Source organism: Branchiostoma lanceolatum, chromosome 5, assembly GCF_035083965.1.
Source record: "Branchiostoma lanceolatum isolate klBraLanc5 chromosome 5, klBraLanc5.hap2, whole genome shotgun sequence".
Lineage (NCBI taxonomy): Eukaryota > Metazoa > Chordata > Leptocardii > Amphioxiformes > Branchiostomatidae > Branchiostoma > Branchiostoma lanceolatum.
The window spans coordinates 15326615-15349134 of NC_089726.1; the positions used below are offsets into that span (position 1 = coordinate 15326615).

At 39.7% G+C, this 22520-nt stretch overlaps 1 protein-coding gene across 4 annotated transcripts; it reads right to left on the reverse strand.

Moving 5' to 3' along the window:
* Positions 1-1916: 1916 nt before the first annotated feature.
* Positions 1917-22294, reverse strand: LOC136435404 (helicase ARIP4-like). Of its 4 annotated transcripts, none has more exons than XM_066428876.1 (25): positions 22139-22294; positions 20871-21049; positions 17529-17591; positions 17151-17331; positions 16520-16695; positions 15671-15991; positions 13264-13496; positions 12509-12625; positions 11720-11963; positions 11037-11207; positions 10373-10487; positions 9679-9841; positions 9243-9307; positions 8924-9101; positions 8621-8813; positions 8059-8284; positions 7594-7715; positions 6819-6915; positions 6218-6423; positions 5757-5830; positions 5352-5453; positions 4685-4920; positions 4380-4534; positions 3620-3826; positions 1917-3002 (listed from the first exon to the last, which is right to left on the reverse strand). In XM_066428876.1, exons 2-25 carry the CDS (start codon positions 21031-21033, stop codon positions 2017-2019), a joined length of 4794 nt encoding a protein of 1597 aa, XP_066284973.1. In that variant the 5' UTR covers positions 21034-21049; positions 22139-22294; the 3' UTR covers positions 1917-2016. The 4 variants fall into 4 exon arrangements, with proteins under 4 accessions (XP_066284973.1, XP_066284972.1, XP_066284974.1 ...); XM_066428875.1 differs by lacking the exon at positions 22139-22294 and adding an exon at positions 21773-21907 and having other exon boundaries at positions 15677-15991; XM_066428877.1 differs by lacking the exon at positions 22139-22294 and adding an exon at positions 21773-21906 and having other exon boundaries at positions 3680-3826.
* Between the last annotated feature and the right edge of the window lie 226 nt (positions 22295-22520).

The window sequence follows — 22520 nt, forward strand, 5'->3', positions numbered from 1 at the left end:
TTTGTTTACATAAACATACATCCATACGAACACTGTTTACCATAAATAAGCACTACTGCTAAGCTTTCTGTACAATCTCAATTGTCAAGGGAACGAACTGGAAGTCAATATAACCTTGTTCAACAAACGTTAGAACACTGATATGAAGTATTTCCTTGGAAGAATGCAACCTCTTCAGTTTACATAAAAACAGCTTGTAAAACTAAAAGTATTGAGAAAGCGCAAACATTTAAACTAGGAATTGAAGACAGCTCTTTCTTCTATCACAATCAAATCAAAATGTCACAATTGAGTTCGACATTTGAACACAAAAATACAGTACAACCAATTTGTCAATACACAAGCAAGCAGAAAGGATGGGGTGAAAATGGAAATAAAGATTGTCCTGGGGAAGATAATGAGAATAACTTTTTTTCAGAAGGAATTTAAAAAAAAAACGAAATGTAATGCAACAGAAGTGTCAGTAACTCTGAAACATCGGCAAAGTAAATTTCCTCCAGATGGCATCACAAGAACAGTATTATCCTATGAGCTAACAACCTGATAAAGCTATTTGCAAACCTACACATCAACTAAGTAGACAGATATGTATTATTGCACTCACAGTACAGGGACCTCTGGTTTAACTCTCAATGATGAAGGCAAAAAAAAATCCATTGCAAATCTGATCCAAATGATGCAGAAATTTCCACAGATCTCAATACCTTTACACAACAGTTACCACAGTAAAGAACATGGAGCTACTAGAACCACACATACACGCGCTAACAGCTTTGTTGTTCCCATTTCATTTATAGGTTGACTCCAGAACTTAGGAAATAACAATACAATTCTGAATTAAAACAATTTTGGTACATGGCATGACAAGGAACTCAGTGTCTTTAACTGAATACAACTTCACTAACCATGGCTGCAAAGGAAGCCATTCACTTTGACTTTGGGCCCATAAAACTCCCTGCAGTTTTGTTCTGAAATGATAGAGGGCCCCACTACCGTCTTTCTAACATGCCCAAAGTAGCAAGTCACATCTCCAGGCAGGCTACTGGAGGCTAAAATCTGGATAGGTTTGTAGCTTTGTCCTTTACTAAATCTGATTTCATGTTTCCTATCCCGTAGTTGAATGCAAATTTCTGACATAACAGTTCAGAGTGAAAACCCTGTCCCCTGGGCATTCTTGGATCCCTTTAGCAAATGCCAATCATGATATGATGTTTCATAACCAAGAATAATGTCTTACAATTCATATCTTCATATGTCTGCCAACCCTACAATCCACTGAATATCAGATTGAGTATAGAGTTATTCTCAAACATATACCTACACTACACATATTCACATGATAATTAGTATATTTTCCCTTCCTTTACAGATACAAATTGAATGTTTGTTACACTAAATGTTAGTTAACTTAAAGTTCTCATTTTTACCTTCAAAATACATTCTGGGTCCATGTTTTATACCACTATATTTTTGTCAAAGCTTCAGGCAAATTCATCTCTCAGAATTCAAACTCTCTCTAAACAGAATTTGTAGAAAGTAGAAATTAACAGTAAAACACAGGACATGATGTTGTCTTGTTTCCAATATGTACACCTCCAAATGTCCATTGTGAGAAATCCAATGTTGCCATTGGTGAGATGAGGGTTAACTGGACAGTTCATCAGATGAGTAAGGTTGTTGACATTAACCCTCTTCCTACTGCAGCCCATCTGTGTATCTAAATTTGTTTTGGTTACAGTACTAGGAAGAGGGTTAATGCTTTGTTTATATCATGTACACTAAGCTACAACATTTAGCTGGAAAGACATGACACAACAGATATGTTGTCATTAAGAGAGCCAATTCAAATGACGTTCTTTCAGAAATTTTCCTCAAAATCACCACAGAATTTTTACATGATGTTGATATTATAAGTATTCTACAATAGCCCCTGTTAATTGATACAGACTTGCAGATACCACAGAAGATGTTAGGAATATGGTGTTAGTTAAGTATTTCAGTCTTTCAGCCACCGACTCAGTCAAGCTGGACGATGTCGTCAAAGTTGAACGGTGACGATCTCATCTCATCAGTACTCTTAGCTGCCTCCTGAGAGGTGGTGGTGGTGCTAGTTGGAATAGCCATACCAGGCTGGGGAGGGTACCCACTGAGTGGAACAGCATTACCGAGTGTTCCCTGCATGTTGGGGGGTGGGGCAGATGGAAGGAAGGGCAGGGGTGCTGCCACCAGGCCGAAGGGTGGCATCATGCCGGGGTAGTTGTACATGCCGGGGATCATGCCAGGCTGGGGCTGGGCCGCACCTGGGTTGAGGTAGCTGGGGACGAAGGTCATGAGGTTCTGTAAGGGGGAGGGGGATATGTTCCCCATGCCTGGAATGTTCATGTTCAGAGCCTGACTCTGACTGGGGGCGGGGAAGGAGAAGTTGGGAATCCCCCCACTCTGCGTGGTGTTCTGCTGGGAGACTAGAGGCGGGATGGAGGGCAGAACGCCGGATGATGTAACGGCCGGTACGCTACTGTCGGCCGCCTGGGAGATGGGCGACGTTCTCTCCAGGTTCTGACTCGCAGGACGGGACAGCGAGCTCCCAGAACTCAGCCCTCCTGTCGACTCCGGTCTCTGTGTCGTGCTCTTGTCAGCTTCGCTACTGTTCCCGTCCTGTTTGCCATTTCCAAATGGCTCCTTACTTGATGTGGTGAGGAACGGAGGGACCTCGGCAGTAGACGCGCCCCCGTACACTTGCCTCATCGCTGCTGCTTCTGACGAACTCGCCACGTTATTGGCTGACGTCGCCGTGATTGTTGTCGTTGATACCATGGGTGATGAACGGCCGAGCAGCCCCTGGGAGGGAGTACCGGACAGCAGAGCACTGACCATTGGTGCTGACGTCGCCACTGACCGGGGGAGAGACTGACCAGGGGGCGCCGAGGAGGCTGTAGCAGAGTCAAGGGCCTCGTTCACCGCTGAGGCGGACAGGGATGGCCCACTGTCCTGAACAGGGATACCTGCAGAGATGGGAAGAAAAAGTTACCCAGCTCACTACATGTATGTGCACGAATTATAACATTTCTATGATGTTATATCAACGTAAATCTAGCAGCAACGGCAAGAATTAGTTCACAGTAAAATGAGGAAAAAAATTAAGGTTTGGCACGATGTCAACAACAACCTAACACATAACATACACGTAAGCTTCAAGTCATGTCAACTTGAGAAGGATCAAAGGTCAGATCAAAAGTTTGTTGGTAAGCGCTTCACTTTTGTGTACGGAAATAGACGTGTGGATATTCAATCTTTATAACCTACCAACATGTACATTCAATACAATTAGCTTAATTAGTGACAAAATATAGTGTCACACATTCATCATGTACATGAAATACAATGTCAAGTTGAGGCCAAAGAAAAGTATTTTCCTGTTTCTCGTACAGATGTTTTTTGGTGAATGCTGACAGTGTTAGTAGATGGGAATGAAAACGTGAACAGTTTAAGGAAGAAATGCAGCAGTGAAATCTGATGCAGATGTGAGAAAGGAATAGAAATGAGCCACATCTTTTTGTCTGTGGTTGATGCAAATGTACTAGACTGAGAAACAAGTCTTTTTCCTTCGATTTGGCCTTACCTTGGTTGCCGTGGTTACTCGGAGCGGAACTCAGAGACCCTCGGAGAACCTGGTTCATACCTGGTGCTCCTGCTCGCACGGCGAAGATCTTGCCGTCGTTGGTGCGTATGTACATGCCGCGGTGCGTGCGGATCACGGTGATCTGGCTGCCGGCAGGGATCTTCTGTACAGAGGAGCTGGAACTGGCACTGCCAGGGATGGGGATGTCTGGAGAATATACAGGGATACTTCATTAAACAAATGTTTCAACATCTTTTGTATGTTTTACATTGATGCAAGTTTTACATTCAAAGTACATGACTGTATGTGTATCTTAAACGTATATCCAAAGATTTTTGGGCTCTTGGGCTACAAAATCAGTTTTGAGGACTACATGTAACTGACCAATAGGGGAAGAAAGGTTTCTGAAGGCTGCTAATTAAGGAACATCTCCTAACCTGGAGCTCTTTATTCTGGACCAAACACAGAAATCATCACTACACATGATGCCTATTTAAAAGAGGTCTAACGGGCCAGCTCTAGAGATCTTGAGGAGTATCTGACCCAATGGGAGAAGCAGTGGTTGCAAACTAAAGGCTTCTTGAGAACCCAGGAGGCTCTTCATTCTGCCACACAAATACTAGTTCTTAGATTTCTTCTTCTTTGGCAGTCCAGTCTCTGGAGACTATCTGTGCACCTTTGGAGTTCTCCTATGGCTTTGAATTTGGCTTGATAAGTAACCCTGATAAGTTATAAGTAAAGTTAGCGGTGACGTCCTCACCCATGGTGGTCTTAACGTGGTTGACCATGATGTTGTGTCCCCCTCGCTGGAAGACCTGGACATCGTTGCTGCCAGACGTACGCGGCTGCATCGGGATGGGCGTGGACTGGATGGGACGAACATTCGCCACCGGACGGTGTATCATCGGAGGCATTCTGGGATAGGACAATACGATAAAAAGCTCTACATTCGTACACAATGTATTTCAAATTCTATACTTTGAATAGGCAGATTCATTCAATAAATCAAGTATGGAGAGATGGTGTATTTTGAAATAGTGACAGAATGTTTGCCAGAGTTCTTACCCTGTTTGTGCCCTAGCAAAAGATATAAGGCTGGATATGGATGCAGTTCCTCCTGAGCTGCCAGGTGTCCCCGCTGACTGTTGCTGGGGGTAGAAGGCGGAGTAGGATGGTCGGGAGTAGTTACTGACGCTCATGCGCTTCTCCTGCTCATAGCTCTTCTTAGCTGCTCTCTTCTCCGCCTTGGTGAGTTTGTGATCCTTCCTGTCGATTAGCAGGGACTCGTGTTGGAATGGAGCCTGAAAAACAGAAAAAAAGAAAGTTGTTGACAAAAAGGTAATTGATAACATCTCTCCATAAGGCACAGTATACAAAGAATTGTGGGTTATGTATGATAGGCAAATCAGTGTATTACAGTTTAAATATAATTATATACTTCAAAATCGTGTCCTGCCATAAACCATGGTGAGGGGGGATACACGCTTAGTCACATTTGGGACTTATCTTGCTGCAGCTCCACCTAGCAGCCAGAAGTAGAACCAGTAATTATTGCAGGAGAACTACGGAAATGTAGGCAGCTACATGTTTATATTGTATGCAAAGCCCTTTTAACAATATCTACTATGCATAACAGTCTGACATTCTTTCTACTTGCCATACATGTATTCAGACTTCTTTTATCTAATGTGAGTGCAAGGTGACATATTCTCACAGGGCACAAGTTTGTTACCTTGGTGATGAGTTTGCTGTGTTCTGTACAGATGCCCTGCAGGATGGGGTCAGCGAACTTAGGGGCATCCTGGGAAAAGTCCTCATACACTGGTTCAGAATCCTGAATGAATTCCAGAAAAAGTAAAATTATCATCTGGTTGCTGGGTCATCCTCTTTTCTCACTCAGTTCTCTAAATGAGACTCACAACTCTATAAATCTGGATGATAATATCAATAACTGGCTAATTGTCAACAGGTATAAAACACCAGTTCTGTCATGTAGCTAGCAAGTACATGTACATGATAGTGCATAGTCAACCTGTTTTTCTAAAGACATGAAATAGGTTCTAGATGTAGTTTCTTTTAATCTAGCAGGTGTATTGCTGATGACATAGTTACAACAAGAAAGGTATTTGGCACTTACATCATAACTAAAGAGGTCTTCCACTTCCTTCCTTGTGAAGTTAGATTCTGGTTGTAGCTCGTCTACAACTCGATCTGCATGGTGTAAAATCAGTGATACATTAGATGATTGTAATCCTTGTTCTTTATAAGACTCTTAAGTTCTAACATATCATCTTGATGATTTTATAAGACAATGTGTTAGGAATGGTTTCAAAATATTTGAAGAGAGTTATATGGAGGACCAGATTCTGGCAAAGAGAAATACTGTAAATTCATTAATTTTCACAGGGACTTCAAATTTCTCAATAGGAGGGGAAAACAGGCTCATAAAGTGTTGTAAGTTTGTGGTTAAAACATTTCTGTAGTACAGTATACAATGGAAACGCATATTTGTGGAGAAGTCATTCCGAAAACATAACCATGGCAAAAAATTTTCAGAAATTAGACTCCCTGCAGTAGAAAATCTGAAAGCAGTCCCACCTGACATGCCCTGTTTGTTGACCTGTCTGTCGTAAATCTTCTTCTCCAGCGACTTGTCCGTGACCAGCCTGTAGATGTGGCACGGTTTGGTCTGACCGTAGCGGTACACGCGGCACACGGCCTGGCAGTCGTGGCACGGGTTCCACGACGCGTCGAACACGACGACTCTGTTGGCTCCCACCAGATTCACACCCAGACAACCAGCCCTGGTGGGGAGGGGGGCACAGGTTATCAAAATCTTGTAATTGCGAATTAATGACAAGAGACTAATTGCAATCAAATAAAGACATTATATGAGTTCCACAAAGGAAGAGAGATAGAGATACTAGTCACACCATTGACATGATAACATTTTCAAACAGTCAAGGCAGCTGAAAAGTTTGGTGGCAGATTTTGCAGTTATATGAGGCTCACAGGTATCTGCTTGTATGCAGGGATATCATCATTTTATTAACCCATTGAAAATAAAACATCTGCCTCTAGTTTCCTTTAAAAAGAATTCTAGACAACATTGTCTGCCAGCCTGACCACCAGACTGTAATACACATATGGGAAAGCATCGTAGTACTGTTCGAGTCTTGGTATGATTGTAAATTCTCACCTTGTAGAGAGAAGGAACAGCCATGTTGGACTGTTGGGGGCGTTGAACTGATTGATCATTTTCTCCCTCTCCTGTCCCGAGGTGCTGCCATCCAATCCTAGAAATCAACACAACAAATATGAACTCTATAGAACCTCACTGGGGAAAAACTAACATATTTCAAACCAGGAGCCATACAGCAAGAGCTTCTCGTTTCTGTGTTATGCTTCGGTCCCTTTTCCAATCCAAGGCCAAGAAGGGCAGCTTGTGGGCACGAAAAATATTATTATGATGTAAAAGACAACAAAAGACACAAAACGTAAAACAATTAATCCTAACCAAATATTACATGTATTTTCTTGATATATATCTTTCATTTTTCGTTTTCGCCTGCCCCGGATTGGAACTGGGACAGAAGCATTAGGGCTGGATCTGAACAGAATGCAACTTCCCAGTTGGCCTTGTTATCCTCATCGTGTGACCTCACTACTGTATGATTACCTAGGTGTGGCAAAGGAGTATTAAGAACTGATTCTATCAAATTAGAAACATGCCTCTACTAAAAAAAAAAAAAAACTGACTGGTTTTGCAAAATACAAAGTATGGCTTTGTACACTGTCAGACAGTATCAACAACCTGAAAGACAAAATTCTAATATCTAGTAATAATTCAATGTATAAAAATCAACGTCCTTACCTCATTCTATCTAGATGCTATACATACATGTAGTACATGTAGTCTGTTCACATGACATAGGATAGGATGTTAAAGAAAAGCCATATCGGCATGTCCCTACTGTAGTAAGTCTTGTTCTTAGCCCATCTCAGAGGGATGTTGTGTGGGAAACCGGTTGGAGGTTCTGGCATCGGAGTTTTGGCCAGGAACTCTTCAATCAAGGATAAGGTGTTCAGACTCTGGCTGTTAAGTACAAGATGTACAACAGAAATTATATCAAAAACAACTTATAATGTATGTCTGAACATCATTCTTTTCTATCAAAGTCAACATTAATGTAAACCTCTCTTGTACATAAAAAATAGCACACCCATGGTAGCTATGTTACATTCATTTCAACGCAGTTGTTTAATGCTCTGATTTTACATTTTGACAAAACTGTTACAGTAATGGTTTCAACTTGGAATGTCATTTACATGAGATTTGCAAAAAGACTAGCCAAATCAAGGCATTAATCGATAACAAAACACTTCAAAATATTCCTTCTCAAGATTTTAACTATTCTAAAATATTGTAGCATACAAACCTGTAGACAAGAAGCTTGTCCCCTCCCCTGATGCTCTGCTCTATGATCTTAAAGAGCAGCAGCATCTTGCCCCCATTCTCCAGAACACCAGGGGTGTAGTCCTTCATGGAGTCCTCTGCCCAGTTGTAGTTGGTGCCCTGGTTGGCTTTCTCCTGGAATGTCGTCAGTCCCACGTCCTGCGTAAACCTGCGGTCCTTGCTACTGCCGTTACTGTTACTGTTCTCATCTAAAAATAGGAGAAAGATTAGTAACAACAGTTAGAACAACACACCCATTCTTTTTACAGACATTTTTGTTCTTGAATGAAGGTTTTGAAGCTTGAGATTTTCAAAACATTCAGTACTTATCCATTTTTGTCTTTGAACACTTACTCAATGAGGATCAGCATACCAGTTTCATGTTTTGAACTCAATATTGTTTAAATCTCAACCATATTTTCACACTGAATGTCAAAACTGAGAGGCATTGGATCAAATCTATTCAAAAGCTACAGCAACTTGCAAATCAGAAAAGGCACCTTTGAAAATGTTCGAAAAGGGCCAAAAACAAAAGATTTCCTCACCTGTTACCCCAGAGGTGGAAGCCATCAATGGTACTGCCGGTGACCCTGACCTCTTGGACCCATCCGGTATGGTTGGGGTGTTTGACCTTGACCTTGACTTGTTGCCTAATGCTTCTGCATCCTCAATGTCAAGGTCATCGTTCATCATCTTCTTCTGCAGAATCTCATACAGAATGTCTGGATGATTCCAGATCTGGAAAGGCAGAACAAATGAAATGATATTGGCTCTGGTATCGAGGTGTTGCCAAAAAGATCTATCATTAATGCAAACTTCGAGGTAAGAACCAATAAAAAGCAGCTAACCTTGCAACAGACAGAAAATGCCCTCAGAGGATTGTTGTTGCTCCAGCCAGCTGCCCCCGCCTCCCTGAACGCGGTCATGAACCTGGCGTACAGTTGGCGCTGTATGGCGGACATCCTGACCAGCAGAACGTGCTCGTACTTGGGCGGAAGAACAGACTTCAGTACCGCATGCCCTCTCCTGGGGAAAGACCAACAGAAAAGATGCCAGATCTAAAAGCTATACACAACACAAATGTACTCAATATAAACCATGAAATTCATCATTAAGCATGAATATCATATATCACTGGTAAGAGAATTCAAATAAGAAGTTACGTACCTTTGGACGAATCCCTCTAGTAAACTATGGAGAACATGTGCTCTATACCGCATGTATCTCACATCCTGGGAAACACACACAAAAGTTTCATAGATTAAAGATGACAACTGCAAATTGGAAGAAGAACTTATCATTTGTCTTTTGACACTATGGCACACTTACTGGCACGCTATCAGGCACTGTGATCTTTTACCAGAAAGATGTTGGGTCAGCGCTTTCAAAACATTATGTACCGGTAACAAATATTCAGACATACATGAATTTCATGGCAAGACCATTGACACTGTATAAAATGTTACTGTATGCTTAATAAGGCATACGCTAGAAAAATAATAAAATAGTATAGTACATTGCTATGATCATTCTTGAAAATATACTATCGAAGAAAACATTTTACAAAATGGGCCAAAACCCTGCAACTTCAACGTCTCCTTACCTCAGGAGTGCTGTCTATACACTGTCCGTTCGCGATGGGTCGTTCAAACATGTTGCTGAACTCCTGTCTCGTACCCAGGAAGTTTGGCCTGACAAAGTCCACCATGCACCAATACTCCATCAGGTTGTTCTGTAGGGGGTACCCTGTCAGAACTACTCTTCTCCTGGGGTGGGAGGGGGGCAGGGATCATATTTAGTGTTGTACACACGTATACACAACATTCTTGACATCTAAGTGCCAGAAAAACTTAATCTAGCTGTAAAATTTCTGATTGAAGCTCTGAAAACAGTTTTGTTGACCTACTTTTTTTAATGTTTTGCACCCATTTTTTTTAGATTTCTACATTAATTTTGTAGGTTAGGGGAACCGGTACATATATTCCCAGAAAGGAATCTTGAGCCCTGGAGGATGTAACTTGGATTCTTATTTTGCAGAAGATAAGAGGCAGAATCGAGTTAAGTACAATTACAATGCTGTATAAGAATTTGGTAACATACATTGTACAAGTATGACATTCATGATACAAAATGTACTAATAATATACATATTACACAGATCTGAAGGTAAATTTGCACCATATACAATATGGCACAAATTTGATACAACAGCATCAACATTCCTAGACATATAATGTTAAACTTTCTAATATACATGTATCATCATCATACAGTTAAATACTACAACTCCAACTTACTTAGTCCTGATGTTCTTGAGTGTTTGTGACACGCTGGTGTGGGCGTTCTTGATGCGATGTCCCTCGTCACAAATCACAAGGTCTGGACCAGGTTTAGCAAGAGCCTTGTAGACTCCTGACAAAAATACATACAACAGTAAAGAAAAGTAAGAAACGAGAACATAAAATCAATCTTCCACACTAAATTTTTCCATGCTTCTTGGATTTTTGTTAACCATGGTATTTTCAATCAATACAATGTATGCTGTAAGTCAAACATATGCTCTATTTCGCATTGTATTACTTAGTCTAAATTTATCTCAACTCCCAACCAAAAAACACACAAATTATTGATTTCAACATGCCACGAAATTCAAGTGCAGCAAACAAAAATGAATTTTGTCTACAATTGGTAACATAATGAAATTCAATTTTGCAACATGACATATAGCAATTACTGTAAATATAGAAATGTTCGGAGTGGTCTTATGTTCCCGATTTTTGCAGCAAGCTCTTCGCCGCTAACTCAAAACCACCACAAATATTTTTGCCCTCCTACCCCCTTGTCTACTATTGTCTCAAGCGCAAACACTCCATTTTCTCCCTACTGCGAAATTAAAAGGCATTTACAGTATGTATTTTAGGTTTCTGTGACCAAAACAATCCCATTGAAACAATGACTCACCATGTAGGATGGCGAGGTTGGTGTCCTCCTCTTCCAGGTCAATGACCTCCATGTCCTTGGGGTTCTTGCCCCTCCTCTTCTTGTTGTTTGTCAACATGATCTTCTTGGAGATGAGCAGTCTGTACATCTCATACCCCATCAGGAGAACCCCTCCTGTCTTAAACCACTTATCTGAAACAAAAATAGACACATGTTCGTTTTCTTACTTACCTTTTGTATTTTATCACTGTTATCATGGATGAAAGACATGATATTAATAGTACCGAAAAAATGGCTCCATCAAAAACAAGCAAATTAGCAGCTACAATCAGTCCCCTCTGTCCTTGGAGCTGAGACATGGAGACTAATGTACAACTTAAAATAGAAACTGGATGCCTTTGACTCTTGGTGCTTGAGGAAGATCATCAAAGATATCCCCTGGTATAACCCTATATTAACAACATTTCAAAAAAAAGAACAGCATTGCTCCCTCTGGTAGAACATACAAAAACTGCAGTGTAGAAACAGTGAAACACACACAAACACAGACAGACAAGCCTACAAAATAAGCTTACAAAACAAAACACGGTCACCGTGTATACACTACTTTTGCTCCATATCCAAGTTTCACAAATCAGCCAGATGACATCTTTAATAGACAACAGAAGCTAACAAAAAGGCAGTCAGAGTCAGACAGTTCTTACCGATAAGTTTGGCTCTAGCCAGGTTGGTTCTGTAGTTGTCATTGAGAAGATACACCCCAAACTCCCTGTGCTGGATCTCCCCCTCCTGTGCTATCCCCTGCTGGATGGCAGTGTCCACTGCCTCCTTGGTGGGCAGCCACATGTTGAACTCTGCTGACCAGTTCTGTAAGGTGTTGATGGGGACGATACACAGGACCGTCTTGGCTTCCGTATGTCTCAGGAAGACATCGATAAAGGAGATCACCTGTGGACAGCAGAAACTTAGAATCATTATGAAAGAAAACTACTACATGTACAATATACTATCATGATAGTGTTAAAGTAACTATTGTACATGTATTTACCATTGCTACGTATTAGCCCTCAGGCCACATCAAGTAAATTTTATAACACAGTTACTACACTCAAGGCTGCCATACTGGTAATTAATTCAGTGGCAACACTGCAATTTCCAATAAAGTTATCTTGTATCTTGTAATGCTATATATAGTATAAGTATCACTTCTTCAACTACACTACAGGGCCTTATACAACTACTGAACTATTTTTACTTCACTCATGCATGGCTACCTCACAAGTGTCACTTCTGTAAGTACACTCATGCATATGGCTACCACACAACAAATTTTCCCATTTTCAGTATACATCGAGACAGTATGAGTTCTTTTCTCACACATTTTAGTCACGAGTCTGTGATTCTGGAAAACAATAAACGTACTGTCTTCTCTGTTGTTCTGATAACAAATACATGTAACATGAATAAGGACTGGAGGATATCAATACACTGACCTGTAGAGTTTTCCCCAGACCCATGCTGTGAGCCAAGATGCAGCCGAACCCACCCGAGGATTTGTATCTCTCCAAGGACTCTACCAGATTGTCATACAAGAAACGGATCCCTCCAATCTGCAAGGCAAAAACTTTATCATCAAATCATACTACATATACTACATAAACAAAACACATAGAACTGACTGTAATAAGCAGAGATTCTGAAATGTAGAATTTGATTCTGAGGCTTCCAACTGTAAAGTCATACAGTTTGGTGCAATAGAATTCTTATTTCACAATTTTCCTGAAGACAGGATGTGGGAAAATTCCATGTGGTAGAGGTAAAGGGGTCTGAGTACCCAACAAAGCTGAGTTGATTTTTCTTGTACTGTATTGGACAAAACCGAAAGCTCTGGAGGAGGGCTGTTTGCTGACCAATACAACATTAGTTGTGGGAGTATCTAAAATCTAAGGTAAGAAAGGTTTGGAACAAAAGGTGAAAAAAATGAATGCTGAATATCTAGTTTGTTTATGTGTTCAAAAATGTGTATTTTCCTAGAACTATGATATTGTAGAGTGGAATTCATTATCACCAAGAAAAGTAGGGGCATCTTTGCTGGATATCTTTAAAGAACGCTTGCAGCTAGATATACAAAAGTTAGGAGTGACAGTTGTTGGTATAATACACCCAGCTGCTGCCACACTGGGTGCCTGCGAAACTGGGGTGTTACGCTAAAGGGCGGATATACCGGCTATACAAATCATTTCCTCACCTGATGAGGCTTGACAGACCTCCCTAGCTGAGATGACAGGAAGATGTCCGACTCCGTTGACGGATGATTGACATTGATGAGGACCTTCCCCAGGGCGTCGGGCTGGTTGGTTGCATCGTCGGTGTGAGACCCACTGTTCCCCGTGTCATCCTCCTCCTCCTCCTCTTCCTGGTCCTCATCATCCCCACTCACAATCATCACATCATCATCAGAACTCCCCAACTCTACTACATCTACAACATCAAAACAACTCTCTTAAAGTTGGACCTTAAATCGTGTATTATTATCCTTAAAACTAGAGTAAATATTTGCGCTAGCGGCAAATACAGACAGGTTTGCCTATGGAGAAGACATTACTAGCCTAATCAATACCAACCAAGAACATTATATAGGGATAATAATGCCATTGCACCAGCGTATCCATGGTCAGAGGCACACATACTGCCGATTTTCATAACTGTCGCGAGTACCCTCCTCCACGGAGATTAAAAGTATTTTTTATTCACAATAATTTACTAATTAGTAATGCCATGTTAATTTGATTATAAGAACGACATCGCATATACCATGTGCGCATCACTGTTCGTCTGTTTTGTCTGCGGCTGCCACCCTACCCTACCATTTACCCCTTTGCACTGGTATAATATTATGACGTCACATCTGACTCCCGGAAGCCTCAAAACTACTCGGTAATCATCTTCTGCCACCCTAACTTCTGCCACCCTAAATAAAGAATATTTATCTCCATTCATAAAAGAGGTATGAAACAGCATCGTTGTTTATTCAAGCTACATATATGTCGAATATAAAGCCCCTACCATTTTTGCATTTGATTTTGCAAATATAGTCATCATCAGCATAACACACCTAAAGATAATGGTTTTAGTAAAGCTACCTACACATCCAATGTGGCATCCATAGTATTCATCGTACAGGAAATATGAAGTTTCTTCAATAATAATGCAAATGAGGTCCTCATTAGCATAACATACATTCCATTGTATTCACCTTTACTAAAGCTACCCACATCACTAATATCACATCCCTAGCATTTACCCTAAAGGAAGTATAACTTTTCTGCATAAATTATGCAAATGAAGCCCTCATTAGCATAATGCTCCTCCATTATTTTTGACTATCCTAAAGCTGCCTACACCTCCAATATGACATCTGTAACGTTTATTGTAAGGAAAACATAGATTTTCCATAAATCATTAATAATGCAAATGAGGCCATAATTAGCATACTGAACTTTCAATTGTATTCGCCAGTCCTACAACGACATTCACCTCTTATATGACATGTGTAGCATTTAGCATAAGGGAAATATGAAGTTTCTGCATAAATTATGCAAATGAGGTCCATATTGGCATAATACACATAAAGACGATAATGATAAGTACATATGACTTAAAGATGAAACACCTTTCCTTTACCAGTGAGGTGTTATATCAGTTTCTATTAATATGTTAATTACCTTCGATCAGAGACAGAACTACACATGAATATATCAATTATCTATGTTAATTATCTAACAACGTGGATTTCGTCAAGATAGTAAAAAAAACTTATCTTCTTGCCTATTAATTGATACCAGTTTAGTATTGGTTAATCTCTATTCAGCAGCAATTCAACTGCATTTTCATGTAGTGTTAACCCACAAACAAAAGTTACCAGCTTAGTCGGTGGTATTTCTAGTGGGAAGACTGGCTAGCCTAGACAGTACAAAAAGCTTGAACTGCAAATGAATGAATATTGAATGATGGCAATGATTGATAATGTTAAATGTTCAGCAGATGATGTAATGAAGAAGCAATAGTGACGACCCTGTAAAAAGGTACCGAATTAATATTGATATGACTATTATATATTCAGTAGAAGATGTATCTGAGCTACAGATGTCATGAATAAGTAAAAAGGCGATGAATAAGTAAGAGGAATGACTTGCGTCACAGTGACAAAATTAGATATCATTGGCTGATGCACTGCTACGTAACAACATGGCGGCGCCCATAGACCACGTGATCACAATCGTACTAAAGCAATACAGGCTTTGACATACGTCAAACCTGTAAATACTGCTTCTTAACTCCAGTCAAACCTTAAGGCATGCAGGGACAAATTTTGTTGTAAGTTGCAGAATTTTCAGCAAAGGTGTGACTATGACAGAACCAACAGTCGGCAAAGATTAACGACACTCTTTTCCATCAAATGACAGCTAAATATAGTACGACACATCTAAGACAAATCAAGTTAACCCAGGAAAGTAAAGTAGTATGAGCATGGTTTAAATAGGACTACATGTATTACATAAACTGTGAAAAACTTTTGAGAGAACTAACATCTACATGTAGTACTTAGTTAACTATCATAGTTCATACAAATTTGGGGAGAGAAAGACATGTACCTTCACCTGTTTTTGTAGGTTTGCTTGTCTTTGCTGTAGTCTCCTCGTCCCCACTACTACTACTGTCTAAACAGATGACATCATCACTGTCGTCTGCCTGCTGAGGCATCATGGGAGTTGGGGCTGGAGCTGGGGTGACCTTTGGCACAGTTACATCTTCCGTGGGTGTTTCATCGGGCGTGGGTTCCAGTTTAGGTTCGGGGGGTTCCTCTGTAGATGCACATGTTGCAGGTTGCTCTGTCGGGGGTACAGGTGCTGGTATTGCTGGCTCTGTGTACATAGTAGAGGGTGCTAGCTCTGCCTCTGCTTCCATGAGATTGCCTGATAAAAATATAGTACAATCATGTATTACACATGTGTGAGGAACTACATGTAGATACTTTTACACAATGATAGCAATGTGATTATAGGCCAGTTAGTGGTGGCCATTATTATACAAATGTACTTATGAAGCTACCAACCATGCTTATATTACAACTTTGAAATGTGCCACTGAGAACTGGAATAATAAGTATCCTAAAATAATAGCTTCTCATTGAGAATGCACTGAGGTATAAAAATCAATGAATCATACAGTCAAATCTGTACAACTGACCACCTCTACATAAGGACCACCTGGCAAATGTGACCATTTTTGGTAGTCCCTTAGATAATTTTTCCTATTGACACAAGCATTAGGAATCCTGTCTATAGTGACCACCTGTTCATATAGACCAGATTTCATCAGTCCCCTGATCTGTGGTCTTCTTGGGCAGTTTTGACTGTACAAGACGAATCAGGTACTAAATCCTGTATCCATTGATCCCAACAGTGTAACAGTTCTACTTTCTAGAAAAGAGAACTCCTTACTGAAGTCTAGCTGGCCTGTGCTAAAGTCGAGGTCTGCCAGGTCCATGTCTTCAGCCATGAATCCGGGCGTCGGCAGGTTCTGGGAGCGCTGCATCTCCAGACGCCGCTTCCTCTCCATCTCCTCCTGCTGGGCAGCGAGGGTCTCCGCTTCCAACTTGTCGTCTGCCTTAAGTTTTCTGCAAGAAAGCATCAAATTTGATATCTTTCAAGGTAATGATTTGCTATCTTTACTTTGGCATAGTGTCACCACTATTGAGATAAATGCCAAACACTATGGAAAGGAATTTTACAACGTTTATGTTCATTTTACAGTGACAGCTCAAAACATGTTATTCCTGCTTTTTGCAATATTTGATTGATAATAACAAGCTTGCATTCTTTTAGCTTCAAAGACTGTAATATATCAATTTCTGTATGTATAGACCCCTCAAATTTCAATAACTTTTACTGTATACATTTGTGTATACATTAAGTAAACTAATTTCTCATATAAAATTCAAGGACAAAAAGTCATCATCCTATTTGCTGCCCAATATCTATCAAATATCACCCTCAAGTGCTTTCAAATATTCCTACCCTTTACAAATATGATACGTATTGGTCAATTTTCACATTAAGATTGTTACTTTACCTGATGTTTCTCCGAAGATGTCCTGGCTTAGATTTCTTCTTCTTTTTCTCTCCTCCTTCTTTCTTCTTGCGTTTCTTCTTCTCCCCAGGTTGTTGTGGAGTCTTTTTCTTTCTTTTCTTACCTTTTTCTTCTGCCGTCTGGCTGCCATCATTGAAGGATGTAGATGTAGCTTCTCCTTCAGCTTTTAACCAGATAAAAGAACGGATTAACAAAAGAATTGTTCTGTTATAATCTAAAAAGCAACCGCACCCTTTATTTTTCATGACCTTCTTCGAAAAGACTGCAATAATTTGCCAGTTGATACATGTGCTAGCTCTTACAGCCAATAAAGTAACATACACATTTTAAACTCTTACTAGGAAATTTTAAGATTTTTACCGTCATTTGGCTTGTTGTCGCCAACTTCCTCTGTATGTTTGAAGGCGTCAGCTTCACCCATATCTGAAATACATAGAAATCCAGTTACATATGAGACATTTCACAATGTTCTACAGCTACATAATATGATCATTTACTATTAGTGATACCACAACATGCATTATAAACAACAGACTTCTAGTACATTCTTAAACTTACATCATCATGTATTCTATTTGTATAATACTATATCATACAAATAGTACATGCCATCACACATACAGTTACATAAGGTACATAGATACAATGGAATCATCATTGAAAAGAGTAGGGGTCCATCCCAGTGTGAGTGGATAAAACCTTATAGCACTGTCTCATGCAAGTTGTACTTACTCACACTCACACACACACACACACACACACACACACACACACACACACACACACACACACACACACACACACAAAACTGGTGTGTTAACTGCTATGCCGAAAGGAAGTACAGTATACTGGTTATGTCAGACATACAAACAAACAAATTATAATAAAGTTAAAACTACAATACATGTACTGATGTAGATATGATCATCATACCACAAGAACAACTGGATTTGGCCAGTTGGTACTAGTAGATACTAATATAGATCATTGGCGTATATATCATTAAGACTTACAGTAACACAGTACTAGTAGTAGCTTTACGTAACACCCAACAACCCTATGGGAAAACTTGCAATGTTGTTATATAACACACCAACCTGTGCTATTCTTAACTGCACCAGTCAATAATCATATACCTATACTGTAAATGCAGGTAATGCACACAGTACTTGTGACAAACCATACCTACCTCAAGATTTAAACTAAAGACAAAAGTAACAACCAATTTTGCCCCTCCACACAGGTAACTCGTCCTGTCAGACAAAACGTTTGTACTGCACTGATACTGATTGACATATGAGATGCTTGCTTACTATTGGCCAGCATAAGTCATCCTTATGTAACATCTTACACTGAATAGGACCATACCAATTTGTTATCTATCATAGGGGACAAAGGTCTAACAAATTATACAAGAAACAATTGTGTACAGTTTGCCAACTGTGGTCTTAATCAATGAATATAAATAATAAATAATATCTTTTGCAGGAAGTGTTGTTATGAAATGGTTTTGTCTGATGTAGAGCCTTTCAAAACCCCTATTACATAACTGTCCTCTCAAACAGTCCACTTGTGCTTCTGTATGCAACCTTTATGTAACATTGTCAACGACACCTCACCTACATGTAAGAACCTAGGTCTAATAAGTGACCCATGAAAAAACGACCAGAGGGTATGTAACTAAAAATACTGCATTCCAGGCAATTTATATAACTGAGAATACAATGAGCTAGCCTGAGTGTCATCCTGTTTCAGTTCCAGGCTCTACCTTCACCAAAGGTTTTGGTGAAGGTAGAGCCTGGAACTGAAACAGAATGACAATCAGGCTAACAATGAGCCTCTGTTCAGACTTCAGACCAAATTATATAATTAAAGATACAATGTAACTGTGTTCAGAGTCAGACCAAATTATATAACTGAAAATACCTGCATTCAGACATAATTATTTACTAGTAACCAAAAACACCTCCGTCTGGACCAAATCAAAACAGCAAAAAATCAATACACTATGATTAATAATATGAACTAAACTTTCATAAATATTTATGCTTATGTTTCTGAGTCTATCATTTGACAATGACTATTTCTGAGTGACGATGAATTGAACATTTCCAATTTCAATAGATTATTAGCTAGTTCTTTATACATCTCCTTTTCTGCCGCCATTAAAATTGTTTACTGTAGGTACACATTATATATAGTATTACTTAGATGCTTCCACAGGAAATTGGAACTGGAACATGATTATACGGACTGGCTGTTGAATCTGAATTTGAAGGAGATACTTTACAACCTTGATCAAGTAACACTTTCTAATGGCAGTAACATATGTAATAGCCTGTCAGATTTACGATTTAGCATGTTAGCTGTAATTAGTACAGGCAGTGCTGTGTAACATGAGAGTTATTCACCAGTAAAGGAATTACCATGCAAATGGCTAGACAGAATAATGCATAAAGCTTAAGGGACACCTGCCGTATAATCATCGATGTAAATTATTCAAGAGTATACAGTATCCAATGGCCTTTTTGGAAGTAAAAATTGTTACCTCTGACAATGTGGCATTTCGGATTCTAAAGTTTCTATTGGCTACAATAGCATAGAATTAGAAGGAAAATTCACCATTGATTGTAACAGTTCTGTTCACAATTCTGCAGTTATATATATAGTGAATCAATTTTCATGGGGACTAAATTTTGCAGTAGAAGGGGAAATAAGGTTTTCCTGGTGTTCTTTGTTCGCAGTTGAAACAATAACAGGAGTAATATATGTACCAGTGTGTGCTGGAATAAAACATAGAAGGGAGAGATCATGTGATGTGAAACAAACATAGGCATGCTTGCCATTTGGAATGGTTTTCCACATTTGGACTAGGGGGCAACAGCCGACTGGCAGATAGCATCGTTAGCACGTACAACCAGTCGTCCCGTCAGATGGGCACTTGGACATTTTTGGATGTCATTTTTCTTGCAGTGGATGCAGTCCAACACACTTTAATTTTAAGATCAACTTTGAAACAAAACTTCTGAGAAACCAACCCAAGTTGCATTAAAACGATTCATTCCTTTTGGCTGAAATCTTCCCACTTAAAGTGCTGAGGGAATACTAGTAGTGTTTCACTTACAGAGGATTAAAGTTTAAATCCCAATGTTTTCCAGACATATTCAGTGCAGCAGGTTCTGTCAGGATATACTCGACTATATAACATGTAGGTACAGTATATAACATGTAATGTTATAGCAAAGTACACTGAGTGTACATGTAGTGACAGTACAATATAGCAGTAAGCGTTACTACTTTACAGGGATCTCCCTAAAGAATGGTACAGTGGCGCTCCTCCATCCTGTTCTAATCCCAGCTCCATCTTGTTGATTTTCAAAGTTAGGATATTTTTTCCAATTTTTACCCAGCAAAGCCTGTAATTTTGCTCAAAACTAGAAATTTCAGATGTAAAGCTGAAGTTGCAGAAAATAATTTCCATTATGTCTGAAAAAGGCAAAAGGCAACATCCGCTCTCCTTTTGAGAGTTGTGCGCCCCCTCCAGACCTCCCCCCTCGCGACACGTATCCTGTGCCCGGCACCCTCCCCCCATCCTGCTACATATTTCTGGGGAGATCCCTGACTTTACAATCAATTTAAGCTAAGTGACCTCAACTCAAGTCTTAGAACTTATATATATTATAACATTCTACATGTACATACCTATTGAGTCTTGATTCCCTGGTGTTGATGACCTTGACTGTTGAGATGCCCTACTGCTGGACCTGGACCCCCCTCCCCACTGCTCCTCCTCAAAGTCAAGTTCATCTCCTGCATCTGACGGTTGGTCCAACTCACTGTCACCTGAGAAGTCTTCTTCTTCCATTGTAGCAACTGTCAAGCTGTGGAAAATAACAAGCAACATGAATCATCAAAATCATATTTCCTTTGATTTAGATTGTCAAAATGATCTTCAAATTTGATCTACATTTTCCGTATATACTTTTATAAATGGTTAAAACTGGTAGTCCGGGACTCAGATTTTGTCAAAATAAAAGACACAAAAGTCCATTTTCATGATTCATCTTTTTTTTCATGAACATGGAAACATTGATCAAAGCATTTGGCTGTAATCTCCAAGCAGATCCACACCGGGCGCGAAAATCGTATGTGCTAGCCAGAGAAGGTCCAGTCAGCCAGAGAGGGTCCAATCAGCCCGGTAGGACCCTCTCTGGCTGACTGGACCTTCTCTGGCTAGCACATACGATTTTCGCGCCCGGTGTGGATCTGCTTGGAGATTATTTGGCTGATCATCTATTTATCAATTCAATCAAAAGAATCAATCATGAGCAAAGATTAATGATTTAGGTTAAACATATCAATACTAGTAACAAATTTGAAAATCAAACAGCTAATATAATTTTTGAGACCGTTATTCAAGGAAATGACATTTTCCTGACCATTTATCTTGACACTTTTCCAGTCAAATTGATTCCCAAAACTTTTTTCACAGGAATACGTAGAAATACTCTGTGAACTACAAATTACAACAAACAGTTACGAAACTACTGACGGCCCAGGCCAGGTCACGATGACCAATCAAAAATCAAAATGTGAAATGTTACCTGTGCGGCATCGTGGGACAAACAAATCAACTTCCTGAATCTAGCCGAACGTAGTAAAATTCTCCTATATCATATGAGGCTTTAGTATAATTTGTCTATGCGTACGATTCTCGACAACACCAACCAGCCTTAACGACGCACTTTAGTTGTTAGTTCCTCTTCTAAATAAAGAACGTGAGAACACACAGGTATGACACATCTTTGTATGACCGCCAGGAGGTGACCTTACCGCGGTATTATGTAAACCACACATCCAAACAAAACACCCACACAGACGGACAAAAGATTCGTACGGTGACGACGATGCTACAACCCCACGCGCTACCCTCTTGTTTACGGCCCAGACGAAAGAGATAAACACCTTACCTTTACTGTAGTTAGGACAATCTCTTTTAACTTGATAACATCATAAGTTCAGGGCGGTAATAGGTCCAAAATTCGCGAAGGAGTAACAGAATTATTTCGAGTCGTAACAGGAAATGGCCTCAATGGATAATATATGCCGCCATGATGTATGGTGGTTCATCCTATTTGAGGGAGCAATAACAAAATGATTATATTTTAAAATAAACGGCTTGCTGAAATCATTTCATCCAGGTAGTTTTTCTGAGACAATAAAGAATATTGTAATAGATATTTTACCTGCTAGTTAAAGTTATATCTTTGAACCGCAAAAATACAAATTTATAAAAATAATTTACCCCTGTAAAACAATAATGGGATATTCTAGTATTGAGTTCTCGCTGAA